General features: G+C 43.9%; 1 protein-coding gene across 3 annotated transcripts in view; it reads left to right on the forward strand.

The window, feature by feature from the left end:
• Window positions 1-2,093: 2,093 nt before the first annotated feature.
• Window positions 2,094-17,475, forward strand: part of CLTA (clathrin light chain A) — a 60,295-nt gene continuing 44,913 nt past the window's right edge. The window contains exon 1 of one of the 3 annotated variants that reach the window (XM_073591827.1): window positions 2,094-2,438. In XM_073591827.1, the coding sequence (XP_073447928.1) occupies window positions 2,273-2,438 (166 nt within the window). In that variant the 5' untranslated portion in view covers window positions 2,094-2,272. The remainder of the gene's footprint in view (window positions 2,439-17,475) is intronic. The other 2 variants (XM_073591835.1, XM_073591841.1) reach the window with 2 other exon arrangements.

The raw sequence follows: 17,475 nt of genomic DNA on the forward strand, positions 1-17,475 counted from the left end.
CACCAGTCCATCCTGAGTAAGTGTGTGTCTACAATTGTCCCTATCCCTGTACATTGTGTCTCATTAAGATGCTCATCTATTATTATTTATTTAGGGTATCCATATAGCGCTGTCAATTTACGCAGCTCATACATCGCACGCTCACATCAGTCCCTATCCTCAAGGAGCCCACAATCCAAGGCTCCCAACTCACATTCATATACTAGGACCAATTTTTGGACAGAAGCCAATTAACCTATCAGCATGTCTTTGGAGTGTGGGAGAAAACCGGAGAACCTGGAGGAGACCCACGCAGGCACAGGGAGAACATGCAAACACCAGGCAGGTAGTGTCGTGGTTGGGATTCAAACCAGCGACCCTTTTTTACTGCTAGGCGAGAGTGCTACCCACTACACCACTGTGCTACCCACTCATGTTGAACTTGATCAGTGTAATCGTTAAAGCGGAGTTCCACCCAAAAATAGAACTTCAGCTTTAAGTGAAGGTGACCCCCTGACATGCCACCTTTGGCATGTCATTTTTTTTAAAAGTCAGAAGCTAAACAGTGTAGCTGCTGACTTTTAAATGGGTGGAATTCCGCTTTAACCACTTGCTGATCAGCCGCCGTCATTATACTGCGGCAGGTTGGCACATTCCTGCGAGCCGTCGTAGCTGTACGTCGGCTCCTTTAAGTGGGATAGCAGTCGCGCACGCTGCCGATGCTCGTGGCTGACGGTCGTGATGACTGCCGGCCACGAGTGATCGTGGGCACGAGAGGCAGAACACGGACGTGTGCGTGTAAACACACAAATCCTTGTTCTGTGAGGAGAGACAGATCATGAGTTTCTAATAACTAGGAACCACGATCTGTCATCCCCTCTAGTCATTCCCCTCCCCCTTCAGTTAGAACACACAGTCAGGGAACACAGTTAACCCCTTGATCGCCCCCTAGTGTTAACCCCTTCCCTGTCAGTGACATTTATAAAGTAATCAGTGCATTTTTATAGCACTGATCGCTGTATAATTGTCAATGTCCCAAAAATGTGTCAAAAGTGTCTGATGTGTCCACCATAATGTTGCAGTCCTGATAAAAATTGCAGATCGCCGCCATTACTAGTAAAAAAAAAAAAAAAATAATAAAAATGCCATAAATCTATCCCCTATTTTGTAGACGCTATAACTTTTGCGCAAACCAATCAATATACGCTTATTGCGATTTTTTTTACCAAAAATATGTAGAAGAATACATATCGGCCTAAACTGAGGAAAAAAAATAGCTTTTTTAAAAAAAAACTTGGGGATATTTATTGTAACAAAAAGTACAAAATATTGTGTTTTTTTTCAAAATTGGCGCTCTTTTTTTTGTTTATAGCATAAAAAATAAAACCGCAGAGATGATCAAATACCACCAAAAGAAAGCTCTATTTGTGGGGGAAAAAAGGACGTCAATTTTGTTTGGGTACAACATTGCACGACTGTGCAATTGTTAAAGTGACGCAGTGCCGAATCGCAAAAAAAATTATGGTCATTGAGCAGCCAAATCTTCCAGGGCTGAAGTGGTTAAAGAACAATTAGAGCCAGGCCAGGAAAAGAATGGAACAATGGGTAGGTGGAGCTCTGTGGCAGTCTGTTGGAGATGCCAGACATGCCGCCAGTCCACCCGAACACCTCCATTGGGCAAAATCTGTGAACGGGTGGGGGCATATCCATTCAGCTTCCACTCTTCCATCCATACTCCTATTGGTACATTCGTCAGAGAATAAGAAGTAATTTTGTACCAGAAGGACAGCGAATTATAAACTATTAGCCTCGTGCCTATTTTTTTTTTTTTTTTTTGTATGCAGTTTACTACCGCTTTAAACAATCATTTTTGTGTATTCATTCTTTATGGTCTTTATAACTGATGGGAAGTGACAAGAGTGAGTCTTTTCCCTTTACACTTTTTTAAAGTGTCCCTCTCCCTGTGATGTGTGGTGAAGTCATAAGACCAGGGTAAGAGTAGGAGTCAGCTAAAGAGCTTTTTATAAAGAGATCTCAGAAAAATCATCCCCCTCTCTCCATTCCATGCTGCACCCCACCCTCCCTCCAGTCATCACGTGACCAAGAGTCAGCTGGCGTGACGCCACTTCCTGCCACACGTTTGACGTTGGGGGTCTGTCTTGTCTTCCTGGTCAGCATCATTTCCGGTGTCTTCTGGGTGCTCATCGCCTTTGGTAGGAGTGTGATCGGGCGGCTCTTCGGGTGATATCTGTCTAGAACATCGATCAGCCCTCGCCTCCTACTGTCTACCATCATGTCTGAGTTCGATGTGTTCGGGAACGGAGTGTCCGCCGAGGAGGACCCAGCTGCCGCCTTCCTGGCCCAGCAGGAGAGTGAGATCGCCGGCATCGAGAATGACGACGGCTTCAGTATTCTGGATAGCGGGGAGGTGCCAATGTCCCTGCACGACGGGGCTGTAGGTGAGTGTGGGGGGGGATGGGGATGACAGGTGGTGTCACTATGGTAGATAGGAGCGTCTCCCCCACACCTTGTCTGACATTGGGGGGCACTGGGATGCTCAGATATCACTTTATTGATGCTAACCCATCCATTGGCCTGACAGTGTGTGATTCCAGATAAGATGACCTGACATTAGAATCATCAGTCTATATGAATGGTTTGTCATTAATTCTAGTTATGTCTTTATAAAAGTAGGAAGAAGCTAGCAGATGTTCACTTTTTTTCCATTTGTAAATAGCTGGTTGATCTTGCCATTTCTCTTCACTGCCTAATTGTTGGTGGCAATCTTTTAACAGCTGATTCCCCAGCTGAGATTTGCCACCCTCCATGCCCCATATGGCCCTTTAATATCTATAGGGGCTGCTAGAGCACTTAGATTGGTATGTTCTCTGCCAATCTCATTTTGTCATCTAGTAGGGATTGCTTGCTCCTCATGCAGCTTTCACAGTATAGTGGGGAGGGATCTGCAGATGTCACGTGACTGTGATAAAAGTTGGGGCATTTATTTTGCTATGTAATATCTATTTTTAATTTCAATGTGGGAAAAGCGTTGGATCTACATGGAATTTGTAGTCAAGGTTTAATAACATGTTAAAGGAGAAGTACAGCCAAAGCTTGTGCGGCTGTACTTCTCCTGTGAATCACAGGTGTGCAGTTCGTTTAGCACTCCTGTGACCCGCTTTCAGCAGACAGTGGGCTAAAGGCCGCCCTCTGGTGACGTAACAGAGTCGGTCTGGGCTTGGGCAGCATCACAACCATGGAGTCATGATCCACCTAGATCCCTGGACCGGCATCCAGCTCCACCTCTCAACAGGCCGATGAGAGCCTGAGCCGGCCAATCCCACCCCCTCCACAGCCCAGCGCTTTACTGAATGAGGAAGGGCAGAGTAGAGAGCTGGTGACGGACCAATGCTGCATTCACCTAGGTGAGTATGAATCTTAAAACAGTTAAGGTTGCATTCACACTTAAAGAAGAAGTAAACTGCGGGTTTAAATTTTACTTAACAGGTCAGGAGAAAAAAAAAAGATATAATGTGCTAATATGCATCACATACTAGCACATAATATGAAACTTACCTGCAACCGAAGCCCTCCACTGATGCATTGTCACTGCTGGAGGCCGCATTCATCTTCACCCATCTTCCTTTCAGGTCCGTGGACTCCGGCAGTGTGACTGGCCGGAGGCGCCGCCCGTTATGGCACCAGGCTCTGAAGAAACAGCACAGGTGGCCGTTCCTTCAGGGCGGATGATGTCATCGGCTGCATATACAGCAGATATCACCTAAACGGTGCACGTTTAGGAGATATTTACAGTTACCTAAAGGTAAGCCTTATTATAGGCTTACCTATAGGTACAATTCATCTATGAGAGTTTACAACCGCTTTAACAAATTTGCCCAGCACTGATTTACATGTGAGAACCTCAGCAATGGTTTCCAGAAATTAGCCATGAGAGAGAGAGCCCCATTGAAACCAATGAGAGGCTACCAGTTCCCAAAGTTAGTGTTACTAAAGGTCATTGGACAGAGCATCCCCAAACCATCTCAGGTCCCCCGCTGTTGATCTTGGCTTCTTCACTTCTTTGTGTTTACATAGCAAGCCATTTGCTATGGTGGCACATGGTGTCTGCTTGCTCCTGAGCTGTGTGTCTGTGGAGCTGCACTCCATAGAGACACACACACACACAGCAGAGCTTATTGTGTCCCCTTTCTCCTTACTGCGTTTCATTGACAGTTCAAGTCCACGTGTAAAGAGGGAGAGAGGGGAGACCACAATGCTGGATCTTTTTTTTTTTTTTTCTTCCCTTCTCTTCCCCCTCACACAGGGAAGTGTGAGGACAGAGAAAGATAAAACTTTTTTTTTTTTTTTTTTTTTTTTTTTTTTACCTTAATGCAAGGTACACATTAAGGTGGTAAACTGTTTTTAGCTTTAGTATCACTTTAATTGCAGCCACGTGCCTGTAATCGCTCATGCAGTGATCACCTGCGAGTGATTGGCCCTGGACGCAGACTGCTTGATGGCTGCTGCAGCTTGATGGGGCACAGAGTGCTACTAATGTTTAGGGCAGTATCTGCCCAGGGAAAGGAAGTCTGCAATCCAGGCATTCACCCCTGGTGCATACTGAACTAAATTTAAGTACTAGGTGCACCATCCAGCAGCTGTCATCTTCTCATAGAGTTGGCTGCAACTAAAGTGATGCATTTGTAGTATAAGGGGCTTGTTCACTCTACATTGAGTTGTGTTAGGGCTCATTCATATGGGCACTTAACCCCATGAGGCGTGAAGATGCATAGAACACATGTGTGGCCAAAGGCAACCCTTTGCACGGTTGTACAGATAGGCACATCTATGTGAATGAAGCCTAATGGACGCTGTTGTTCTAGGATTTAAAGTGGTTGTAAATCCTTAAAGTGATACTAAAGTTTATTTTTTGTGTTTAAAAATAAACACATTATACTTGCCTGCTCTGTGCAGTGGTTTTGCACAGAGCAGCTCAAATCCTCCTCTTTCCAGGTCCCTCTTCGGCACTCCTGCCAAGTGCCCCCACAGCAATCTGACCAAATCTGAGGCTGTGACGTTCTTAATGCAGTTGTAAAATTTCAGGGTTTTTCATATTAATGCATTATTTTTTTTCTCCCCCTTTTTTTGTTACCTGAACCCGATCGTTCCAGCGACGAACATGAGCCCAGCAGGTCCAGCCGCTGTCTTGGGTCCTCGTTCGATAGATTGATAGCAGCAGGAGCCATTGGCTTCTGCTGCTGTCAATCAAATCCAGTGACACGTGGGCGGGGCTGAGTCTTGCTGTCTGTGTCAATGGACGCAGCAGCAGGACTCAGGAGCGTGCTCACATGGGTGCCCCCATGGAAGTCGGCTCTCCGCGGGGGCATTCGCCGAAGAGAAGGAGCCAGGAGCACCACTGGGGGACCCCAGAAAAGGAGGATTAGGGCCTCTATGCAAAATCCTTGCACAGTCCAGGTAAGTATAACATGTATGTTATTTAAAAAAAAAAAAAAAACCCAAACCTTTAGGCCTCATGCACACTGGACATTTTTTGACGTTTTTACAGCAGCTGTTTTTGGCTGTAGACGGTTTTTTTCTACAGTCATTAAACTCTCCATCATGTTATTCTATGTGTCCATGCACACATAGGCTGTTATCAGCAGTTTTGGGCAGTGGCGTTTTTGAGCAGAAAAAAACCCCCAAAACTAGTGGGCTCTGAGAGACGTTTTTCAGCTGTAAAAACGCTCTAAAGCTGATAAACGTCGATAAACACTCAAAAACGTCGCTCACCAGCGTTTAACATTTTTGATCTATTGAAAAAAATAAAACATTTAAAAAAAAAAAAAAAAAAAAAACGCTAACGTGGAAAACGCTAAAACATGTTATTGCAAAAAAGTTGAAAAACTCACTGCAAAGCTACTGACGTTTTTATAACGTCCAGTGTGCATAAGGCCTTATAATCGCTTTAAAGTGGTTGTATACCCCTTTTTTTTTTTTTTTTTTTTTTAACCTACAGTTAAGCCTATAATAAGGCTTACCTGTAGCTAAGATGAATATCTCCTAAACCTGTACGTTTTAGGAGATATTCACTTTGCATGCACCTGCTGATATCAGTGGCGCATGCTCTGTGAAGGTCTGGCTGAAGGCCTGGCAGATGCTGCTGGACCTTGCCAGAAAGAAACTCCTGGGCGCGGGAGTGATGTCATTGCGGCTCCAGCTACTCACATGCCAGAGCCGCGAACACGGAAGAGACGCCGAGGGTAACCCGAACTCCCTCGGAGGTGACCGGGATCAGATGCCGACGCCTCGTTCTAAGGTAAGTATTTATTTCATACTAGCTCATTATGCCTTTTGCTTTACAGGGTTTTTTTAAAAAAATAAACAATTTTTAAAACTTTTTTTTACTTATTTATTTGTGCGGGTATACAACCGCTTTAAGGTGCATATGAGCATTGTGCAAGGAATTAAATATTCTTATGCTGACAATAGGTCTGGTTTAATGTAGGATCTACATTTCCCTACTATTAGAAACTAGAAGATACCTTGTTTAGGTTAGGCCTAAGGCTAACTTGTCTTAGGCCTTGTCACACCCAGGCATTTGGAATGCACAGCATGATAATCCTGGTCCTTTTTAATATGTAATTTATTGAAAGTATTCATCTGTCTGGTTTTCGGCTAGGTTAATTAAGCTATTTATTAATGACCAGTTTCATAACACAAAGCATAATTCAACTTATTGCAGTAAAACTAACATTTCTTCACCTAAATTTACATGTTTAGGTACTACCAAAATAAAACATTTTGACCATCCTTCATACATTAACAGCTATATTTGAATAGGGTGCACTTTATAACTAGAGTGTATGAAGTGGAACTGGTATATCACCTCCATTTTTCTAAATGCAAGGCAACTCTAAGGCCCCTTTCACACGAGGCGGACTCCGCTTCCACGGAGTCCACCTCGGTCTGCCGGCTCAGCGGGAGATCTCTCCGTTGATCTCCGCTGAGCCGGTGGATGACAGGTCCCTCTCTGCTCACTGAGCGGGGAGGGGTTTGTCAGGCGCCGCTGCCGCCTATGGAGGGATCAGATGAAAACGGACAGCATGTCAGTTTTCATCAGATCTCACCCGATCCGCCAGCGATGGACCTGGAGGTAGGGCCATCCGTCTGCTTTTAGCGGATCGGACGGGGTCGGATGTCAGCGGACATGTCTCAGCTGACATCCGTTGCTCCATAGGCTAACATGGAGCGCCCGTTCAGGTCCGCCGTAAAAACTGACAGGCGGACCTGAACGGTCCGATCGTGTGAAAGGGACTTAAATCCGAAAAAAAAATGAGGTAGAAAAAGAATTTGAGATATACACCAATCAGCCATAACATTATAATCACTGACAGGTAAAGTGAATAAAATTGATTATATTGTTACAATAGCACTTGAAAATGGGTGGGATAAATTAGGCAGCAAGTGAATATGTTGTCCCTGAAGTTGAGGTGTTGAAAGCAGAAAATAAAATAGGCAAGTGTAAGGATTTGACAAGGGCCAAATTGTAATGGCTACAGCTAGGTCAGAGCATCTCCAAAAATGCAGCTCTTGTGGGGATGTTCCAGTACTGCAGTGGTCAGGACTTACCAAAAGTGGTCCAAAGGTGGAAAAACAGTCACAGGGTCATGAACAGCCAAGACTCATTGGTGCAAGTGAGGGCGAAGTCTGGCCTGTGTATTCTGTTCCAATAGAGGAACTAGTGTAGCTCAAATTGCTGAAAAAGCTAATGCTGGTCCTGATACACTGTGTGTTTTCTAACACCTTTCTATTGAAGTTTGCCGCATATGGGACTGTGTAGCTACAAGCCGGTCAGGGTGCCCATGCTGACCTGTGTCCATAGACAAAAGTGCTTACACTGGTTACATGAGCATCAGAACTAGACATGCTGGGATAAAATGTCTGATCCATTTGGGGCCCCCATCTGACTTGCAGGACTAAGGCCAGGTTCACATATGTGCGGCCACAGGTTCGTGCCTGAGGTCCAGTGCGTGTCTGTTCACTGGTTCAGGTCCGAATTTTTGCCTGAATTCACACATGAACGGGACCCAAACATGCACAAGAGTCTTTTGCAATTTGCTCCATGGCCGCCCCCTCTGGACCTGTGTAAACAAGCTTCATTAAGAGCCAGTCACACTCGCATGTCGTGAAAATAATGCGGGGAAACCCACATCCAATTCGCACATATGTGAACCCGGACTTAAAGGGGTTGTAAAGGTAAAAATTTTTTCACCTTAATGCATTCTATGCATTAAGGTGAAAAAACTTCTGACAGAACCGCCGCCCCCAGCCCCCCCGTTTTACTTACCTGACGCCTCGAAAGTCAGCTTCGCGTTCCCGACATCTGTTCCTCCGCTCACCCTGGCCACTGATTGGCTGCAGTGGATGGATTGAAAGCAGCGCAGCCATTGGCTCGCGCTGCTGTCAATCACATCCAATGACGCGGCGCGCCGGGGGGCGGGGCCGAGTGATACAGCGAGCGGCTATAGCCGCCGGCTGTATCACGGGAGCGCGCCCGCAAGCACTCACCACCGTGCGAGGGAGCTCGCATTAAGGTGGTGAATGCTTGCGGGGAGGAGCTGAAACAGCCGCCGAGGGACCCCAGAAGACGAGGTTCGGGGCCACTCTGTGCAGAACGAGCTGCACAGTGAAGGTAAGTATAACATGTTTGTTATTTTAAAAAAAAAAAAAAAAAAAACACCTTTACAAACGCTTTAAAGGATCTGCTACTGACAGTTTGGTGCCAGGTACAACAGCATACCTTCAAAAGTCCAGTGGAGTCAATGCCTGAATGGGTCTGGGGTATTTTGGCAGCGAAAGGGGGGCCTAATAATAAAAAGATAGTCAAGAAATAGATTATGTATGAAATAACTGCAGCTTTTTCTCCACCCTCTGTGCAGTTTATTTTCAGTTTGACACACGGAGAATGAAATTTAGTCTAGTCTGGTACAATTAGAAAAGTTGATTATTCCTATCCTGTTAGCGGCCTTTACAGTTCTCTGTAGTTCATTCAAATAAAATGGTTAAAAAAACAATGCTCAATCTTATATCCTGTTTGTGCTTCAAGCAGTTTTTGCTTAGGAAGGAAATCTTCTGGAAATGTGCTGACACAAACAGCCAAATGAGGATAGGTATGCATGGGGGAGACGGCATGAATTGAGGAAGCTGATACAACACTATGGTTCTTTAAAAAGTCACTGATATTTCAATGACTCATGTTTGGTGACCGTTTGAGTTCCTTGTTAATGACTGACTTTACAAGGAATTGGTCTTATTATTCATTTAACCACCTAGCACTGAGCACCAACAACGCTAGCTGTGGACCCTTTTTATTTTGTCCAGGGCCATTGGAAAGAAGACCACAGCCCCTGGCCATGTATTTTATTTTTCATTGTTTTTGCAGGATTTATATTATTCTTTTATATTTGATATAAAACGAGTGACTGACAGAGGGGGCACAACCAGGCTTTATTCATGTGTGAATGGGACCTTATAGATGGTGTGTTTGTATTTTTTGCTCCTACTGTTCCTGCTTATTGGGGACATTCAGTCCCTTCATTTGCCATCATTTAGCTGACTACAAAGAAGAGTTAGATGCTTTAAAATAAAGTTATTATTGGAACATCACCAGCTACCAGAAGTAGTGACAGTTCACTGTAAAGAATGTGTTGGTAGGGACTGGGTTAATAATTTTTGTAAGGTGGTGGAATTTTTTTGCAAACTGCAGCTTAACTGTCTATCTCTGATATTGTTAACAGAGGAAATTCTGGTGGATGACAATAGAAAGCTAATGCAGCAAATACCAGAGACTTGCAAAAAGTCTAACCATAATAGGTTGTGTGAACTTATGCTAATGACAAAGCTTTGTTTGAAACCTGATCTTTAGGTTCCACCATATCCCAAAGGTGCTCTATTGGATTGAGATCTGGTGACTGTGGAGGCCATTGGAGTACATTGAACTCATTGTCATTTTCAAGAAACCATAGTTACAGTACATAGGTTGAAAAAAGACACTAGTTCAACCAATAAAAAAAAAAAAAAACATACAATTCCATATACACAATCCTATACCCACAGTTGATCCAGTGGAAGGCGGGAAACCCCAGCAAAGCATGATCCAATTTGCTATAGCAGGGGAAAACATTCCTTCCTGATTCCCTGAGAGGCAATCGGATATTCCCTGGATCAACTTTACCTATAAATAAATGTTAGTATCCAGTTATATTATGTAGATTTAGGAAAGAACCCAGGCCTTTTTTAAAGCAATCTACTGATCTGGCCAGAACCACCTCTGGAGGGAGTCTATTCCACATTTTCACAGCTATTACTGTAAGGAAACCTTTCCGTATTTGGAGATGAAATCTATTTTCCTCCAAGCATAAAGAGTGCCCCCTTGTCCTCTGTGATGTCCTTTAAAGTGAATAACTCAACACCAAGTTTGCTATATGGACCCCTTATGTATTTGTACATGTTGATCATATCCCCCCTCAATCTCATCTTCTCAAGAGAATAAATTCAGTTCCTCTAATCTTTCCTTATAGCTGAGCTCCTCTTCTTATCAGTTTGGTTGCCCTTCTCTGCACTTTCTCCAGTTCCCCGAAATCCTTTTTGAGAACTGGTACCCAAAACTGAACTGCATATTCTAGATGAGTTCTTACTAATGATTTGTACAGGGGCAAAATAATATCTATCTCTCTGGAGTCCATACCTCTCTTAATACAAGAAAGGACTTTGCTCACTTTGGAAACTGCAGCTTGGCATTGCATGCTATTTAAAGTGGATGTAAACCGATTCATGAAATTTGACCTATGCGCATACAGTTGGGTCCATATATATTTTGACACAGGCACACTTTTAGCTTTTTTTCAGGTATTTGCCAAAACATATTTCAGCCCGTATCCATTATATACCGTATTTATCAGCGTATAACACGCACAGGTGTATAACATGCACATTAATTTTAAGAGGGAAGTTTCAGGGAAAAAAAATTAAATTTTAAATAAGGAGCTTTGAAGTAAAATAAGGGTCAGTGTCCATTTACAGCCTCACCGTTGCCCATCAATGCAGCCTGATCAATGCCCATCTGCAGCCTCACAAGTGCCATCAATGCAGCCTTATCAGTCCACATCAGTGCAGCAGCCTCCCCATTGCCATCAGTGCAGCCTGATCGATGCCCATCTGCAGCCTAGAGGGGACAGGGAGGGGGGCGGGAGGAGCCCCGACAGAGTACATACAGTGAGAATCTTCTATGATAGACAGAACAGTGGTCCAATGGCGGCCCAGGAGACGGGACTTCCCATTACAGAGGCCGCCAAGTAAACAGGAGATTCTCACTGTATATAATCTGATGGCGCTCGTTCCACCCCCCCCCCCTCCTGGTCCCCTACAAGGCAGCTAAAATTGAAGTATTGGCGTATAACACTTTTTCACCATGAAAATTGGGTGCAAATGCGTGAGTGTTATACGCCAATAAATACAGTAACTATAACTTGAAGTGCACACACTCAGGTTTAATTTGAGGGTATGTATATCCAAATCGGAGAAAGGGTTTAGGAATTACAGCTCTTAAGAATAGTCACCCCCCCCCCCCCCCCTCGCCTTTTTTCAAGGGATCAAAAGCAATTGGACAATTGAATCAAAAGCTGTTCCATGGCCTGGTGTGGGCTACTCCTTCATTATTTCTTAAACAATTAAGCAGGTAAAAGGTCTGGAGTTGATTCTAAGGCTGGCCATACACTATTCAATTTTCCTGTTCAACTTTCCTTTAGATTTACCAAAACCATATAATAGGAGGTCAAACCTAAACACTTTCAATTTGGATGCAATCAGGCAGGCCCTTGTACTACATAGTTGAAGGTAAATCTAAAGAAAATTGAACAGGAAAATTGTATGGTGTATGGCCAGCTTAAGTGTGGTATTTGCTTTGGAATCTATTGCTGTGAACCTACATCATGTGTTCAAAGAAGCTCCCCGTGCAAGTGAAACAGGCCTTTGTAAGGCTTCATAAATGAAACAAATCTATCAGATAGCAGCAAAATTAGGAGTGGCCAAACAGTTTGGTACATTTTGAGGAAAGAACAACGCATCTGTGAGCTCAGCAACATAAAAAGGCCTGGACATCCACAGAAGACAACAGTGGTGGATGATCGCAGGATCCTTTCTGTGGTAAAGAAAAGCCCATTCACAACATCCAGACAAGTGAGGGACACTCTCCAGGAGGTGGACATATCTTTGTCAAAGTCTACAATCAAGGAGGAGGAGTTCATGAGAGCAAATACAGAGGGTTCATCACAAGGTGCAAACCATTCATAAGCCCGAAGAATAGAAAAGCCAGATTAGGCTTTGCCAAATAGCATCTAAAAAAAAAAAAAAAAAAAAAAAAAAAGCCAGACCAGTTCTGGAAAAGCATTCTTTGGACTGATGAAACTAAGAATAATCTGTACCAGAATGTCGGGAAGAGAAAGTGTGGAAAAGGCTTGGAACAGCTCATGATCCAAAGCACACAACGCCATCTGTAAAACATGGTGGAGCTTGCAGTATGATAGCATGGGCATGCCTGGCTTCCAGTGGGAATTTGGTCTTTGTTTATTGATGAGGTGACAGAAGCAGCAGTGTTTAGAGATATACTTTCAGCCAAATGCAGTAAAGTTTATTTGACGGCGCTTCACAGTACAGATGGACAATGATCCAAAACACACTGCAAAAGCAACCCAGGAGCTTTTGAAGGAAAAGTGGAATACTCTGAAATGGCCGAGTCAATCACCTGATCTGGACCCAGTGGTAGGTGTAACAGACACACGTCTGTTTACATTCAATCGAATAGAGCACAGATGTTAAACAGTCGGCCCTCCCGCTGTTGCAGAACTACAAGTCCCATGAGGCATTGCAAGGCTGACAGTTACAAACATGCCTCCCACAGGCAGGGCAATGATGTAGTTCCGCAACAGCTGGAGGGCCCCCAGTTTGACACCTGTAGAATAGAGGATCCAATGGGGTCCAGCTAAAAAACTGACAGCTGGACCCGATTGGACCCTCTGGTTGGATGTAAATGAACGTGTGTCTGGACCCAGAGGTAGCCAGGTGTAATCTGATCTGGCAAAAAACAAAAGGGGATCTAGTCCCCTCCGTCCTGACTGGATTGGATGGCAGTCTGGTGTAAACGAACAGCTGATCAGTTTATGTCCGCCTGCCCATAGAGCAGAGCGGGCTGTGTCAGCGTTCGCTCCGCATAAGCTGTGCGAACACGGAACTATCATCCGGGCGCTCAGCAGACAGATCCCCTTCTGAGCAAAATTGGATCTTCAGAGTCAGAGATCATGGGGGTCTTCCATCTGCCTTTCCACCTCAGCCAGAGGAAGCTTTGTATTCGTAGAATACAGAGCTGTCTAAGTATGGCTGAACAACGCTCAGCTCGACTCTGTGCCGGGCTTGGATGTTTTTCTTTGTAAGAAAAGGCTTCTGTCTTGCCACGCTACCACATAACCCAGTCATATGAAGAATACGGGAGATTGTTGTCACATGTACCACACAGCCAGTACTTGCCAGATATTCCTGCAGTTCCTTTAATGTTGCTGTAGCCCTCTTGGCAGCCTCCCTGATCAGTTTTCTTCTCGTCTTTCCATCAATTTTGGAGGGACGTTCAGTTCTTGGTAATGTCACTGTTTTTTCTCCACTTGATGACTGTCTTCACTGTGTTCCATGGTATATCTAATGCCTTGGAAATTCTTTTGTACCTTTCTCCTGACTGATACCTTTTAACAATGAGATCCCTCTGTTGCTTTGGAAGTTCTCTGCGGACCATGGCTTTTGCTGTATGATGCGACTAAGAAAATGTGAGGAGAGACCTACTAGAACAGAGCTGAACTTTATTTGTGGCTTAATTGGGGCACTTTAAATGATAGCAGGTGTGTACTGACTCCTATTTAACATGAGTTTGCATGCGATTGCTTAATTCTGAACACAGCTACATCCCCAGTTTTATAAGAGGGTGTGCACACTTGTGCAACCACATTATTTAATTTTTTTATTTTTACTTGTCCCCCCCCCCCCTATCTTTTTTATATCCAATGATGAGGCACTGACAGGCATCCCTAATGGGCACTGATTGGCATGCCTGGTGGGCTCTAGTAGGCATCCCTGGTGGGTCTGCACTAATCAATGCAGACCCCCCCCCCCATGTCAGGAGAGCCACTGATCGGCACTTCCTGGTTACCATGTGATGAGCTGTGTATGGACACAGCTCATCACATGGTAAAGGGCCTACATCATAGGCTCTTTACCAGGATCAGAGATGCGGTGTGTCAGAGTGACACACTGCACATCCTTGTGGCTTATCCTGCTGCACGTCATATGACTCCCAGTCTGGATAACTTAACCACATAAATGGCGGACGGGAAGTGGTTCATTTATTAAAGACTGACCATCCATGTTAAAATTTCTCTTGGTCAACTCTATGGGCTGAACAATGGAAATCAATAGATTTCCCCATCCATGTTGCTCCCACAGCTGTCAGAATATCCAAAGAGTGACCGCATCTGTTCAGCAGGAAATTTTATAACCAGATTTAGATATTCTGTGTGCCTGTTTTCTATAGTCTGTTTAACCTGAGGTAATATGCAGGCTTTGCTTGAGCAGGGGGCATGTTCAAGAGGTAGGCTGTAATTGGGAGGGGTATGTGCCATAGACAGCCTGTGACTGGTCAGAGGATGTGGTGACTTAACAAACTTCCCAAAACAGGTATGCTGTTTGTCTGCACAGTGTCCTGTACGTCTGAATGGCAAGTTAAAGGATGAATATTGACTGCACACCAATCAGAATCTGAGCTTTGTGTAGACTGTTTAGCATGAAGAAGAAAGGTGATTGGCAGGATCAACCAGGTATTTCAGAAGAAGTGCATGAAAATGATAGACTGATTTTATAAAATACACATACAGTAAACACTCATGCAAAAAAATATTTAGGGTAATATACACTTTAAAGTATTAGAAATACTGAAGCAAAAGCTGTTTAAGGAGGAATAACACTGAAGCATGCAAAAATGATGGAAAAAATATATAATCTGTGGCCCTTTCGTACGCTTGTTTAGGTCTGTTTTTTTTAAAAGGGAAAATCTATTTGCAGATGGTCAGTCCCTAGGCTTCGGTTGTTGCATTGCCGCATCTTCTTGAAGTTGGTCCAAGAAAATCTTGTCTTTCCTCCTAAGTGCCGGTTCACACAGGGGCGACTTGTCAGGCGACCTAGTCGCCTGACAAGTCGCCTCCCGTTCTGTACAATGGAACCATTCTAATAGGAGCGACGCAAGTCGCTCTGACTTAGAAAAAGGTTCCTGTACTTCTTTTGGGGCGACTTGCATAGACTTCTATACAGAAGTCGTTTTGCAAGTCGCCGTGGATGTCGTGTGAGGCGACCTGCAAGTTGTGCCGCCCCTGTGTGAACCGAGGCTAAATGTATTATTTAAGCGGTAGGGGTTTCTGATACTGCAGTAACATGGAGATCAATGTCTCAGCTGCATAAATTAAGTGGGACAGATGTGATAAAGCTTAGTAGTTCCAGTACTAACTGTAGTAATATTTAGAGATTGGACACAAAAGCATTACAACTTACTGCTGCATAGACAATTTTTATAAATATGTGTAAACTATACTTTATTTTTTTTATCCGGTTTCCAGCCTGCAACAAATAGACAAAATTGTTAAAAGGTTATAAACCGTTAGGACTTGTGCACGCTACAGCTGTTAAGCGCTTGTTTTACAGGCGTCTGACGTTTTCCTTTTCTGCCCCTAAACGCCCCTCCGTGTTAGCCTATATGTTAGGGGTAGGCAACCTTGGCACTCCAGCTGTGGTGACACTACAAATCCCGTCATGCCTGTGATTTTCAGGGTCCTGCAATGTCTCATGGGACTTGTAGTTTCAAAACAGCTGGAGGACCGAGGTTGCCTACCCCTGTTATACGTCCATGCACACATAGGCGTTTAGGAGCAGAAATCTGAATGCAGCCAAATAAACTTTCAGTAGGGGAACATTTGGGCAGAAACAAATGCCTGACGCACCTAAACGCAAGCGCTCATTCATTTTGACGGCCAGAATAAAGGAATACTCTTGCCAATTAAATCAACGCCCAAACACTTGACACTCTTAAACTCTTGTAAACTCATTTAGAATTCGTGGCTTTAGGTGCCTTTTTAACATTGCTTTTCTCCTGTCAGGAGAAAAGCGCTTAGAAGAGCCTAGTATGCATGAGGCCTTAGCCTCATCATGTATAGCAGTGGTTCTCAACTCCTGTCCTCAGGACCCACTAACAGTCCAGGTTTGCAAGATAACTGAAATACATCACAGGTGATATCATTTGCTGCTCAGTGATTACAGTATTCTAGTCTGCATCTCCCCAAGATAATACTTAAAATCTGGCCTGTTGGTGGGTCCTGAGGACTGGAGTTGAGAGCCACTGATGTATAGTCTATTTGTGAGTTTAGGACTGCTGCTAAATTTCAGATTAGCTGGTGTTCCAAATCAGACAGAATAAAGTGTTTTTTTTGTACCTGTAGCAGGAGAAATGTATAACCTGCAGTTCCTGGCCTCCTTCTCTCCTGAAAAAGCTAGCTGCATTTCTGTTACTGATCCCCTGGTTTTCAGTACTTTCTGAATCATTTTGTGGAATTCATTAAAGCACTACTAAGTTTTCTGGCACAATGACCCTTTCAAATAGTCTGCGCTAGATTAAAAAATCCCTACTGCCCATTTCAGTAACGATACTGACTCGTGAGGTAAAGTCAAGTAGTTCTTAAGTGGCGCTATTAGAGCCCTTTCACACTGGGGCGGTGCGGGCACCGGCGGTAAAATGGCGCTATTTTTAGCTTTACCGTCGTTTTAGCGGCGGTTTTCGTTAAAACCACTGCAGCAGCGCTATGCTGGTGGTATAGCCGCGCTGCCCCATTGATTTCAATGGGCAGGAGCGGTGTGTACCGCTCCAAAGATGCTGCTAGCAGGACTTTTTTTTTTTTTTTTTACCGTCCTGCCAATGCACCGCACCAGTGTGAAAGCCCTCCCTACATAAGTTTTTTTTTTTACATGTACAGTGGGGACGGAAAGTATTCAGACCCCCTTAAATTTTTCACTCTTTTTTTATATTGCAGCCATTTGCTAAAATCATTTAAGGTAATTTTTTTTCCTCATTAATGTACACACAGCACCCCATATTGACAGAAAAACACAGAATTGTTGACATTTTTGCAAATTTTTAAAAAAAGAAAAACTGAAATATCACTTGGTCCTAAGTATTCAGACCGTTTGCTGTGACACTCATATATTTAATTCAGGTGCTGTCCATTTCTTCTGATCATCCTTGAGATGGTTCTACACCTTCATTTGAGTCCAGCTGTGTTTGATTATACTGATTGGACTTGATTAGGAAAGCCACACACCTGTCTATATAAGACCTTACAGCTCACAGTGCATGTC

Source organism: Aquarana catesbeiana, linkage group LG01, assembly GCF_042186555.1.
Source record: "Aquarana catesbeiana isolate 2022-GZ linkage group LG01, ASM4218655v1, whole genome shotgun sequence".
Classification (NCBI taxonomy): Eukaryota; Metazoa; Chordata; class Amphibia; order Anura; family Ranidae; genus Aquarana; species Aquarana catesbeiana.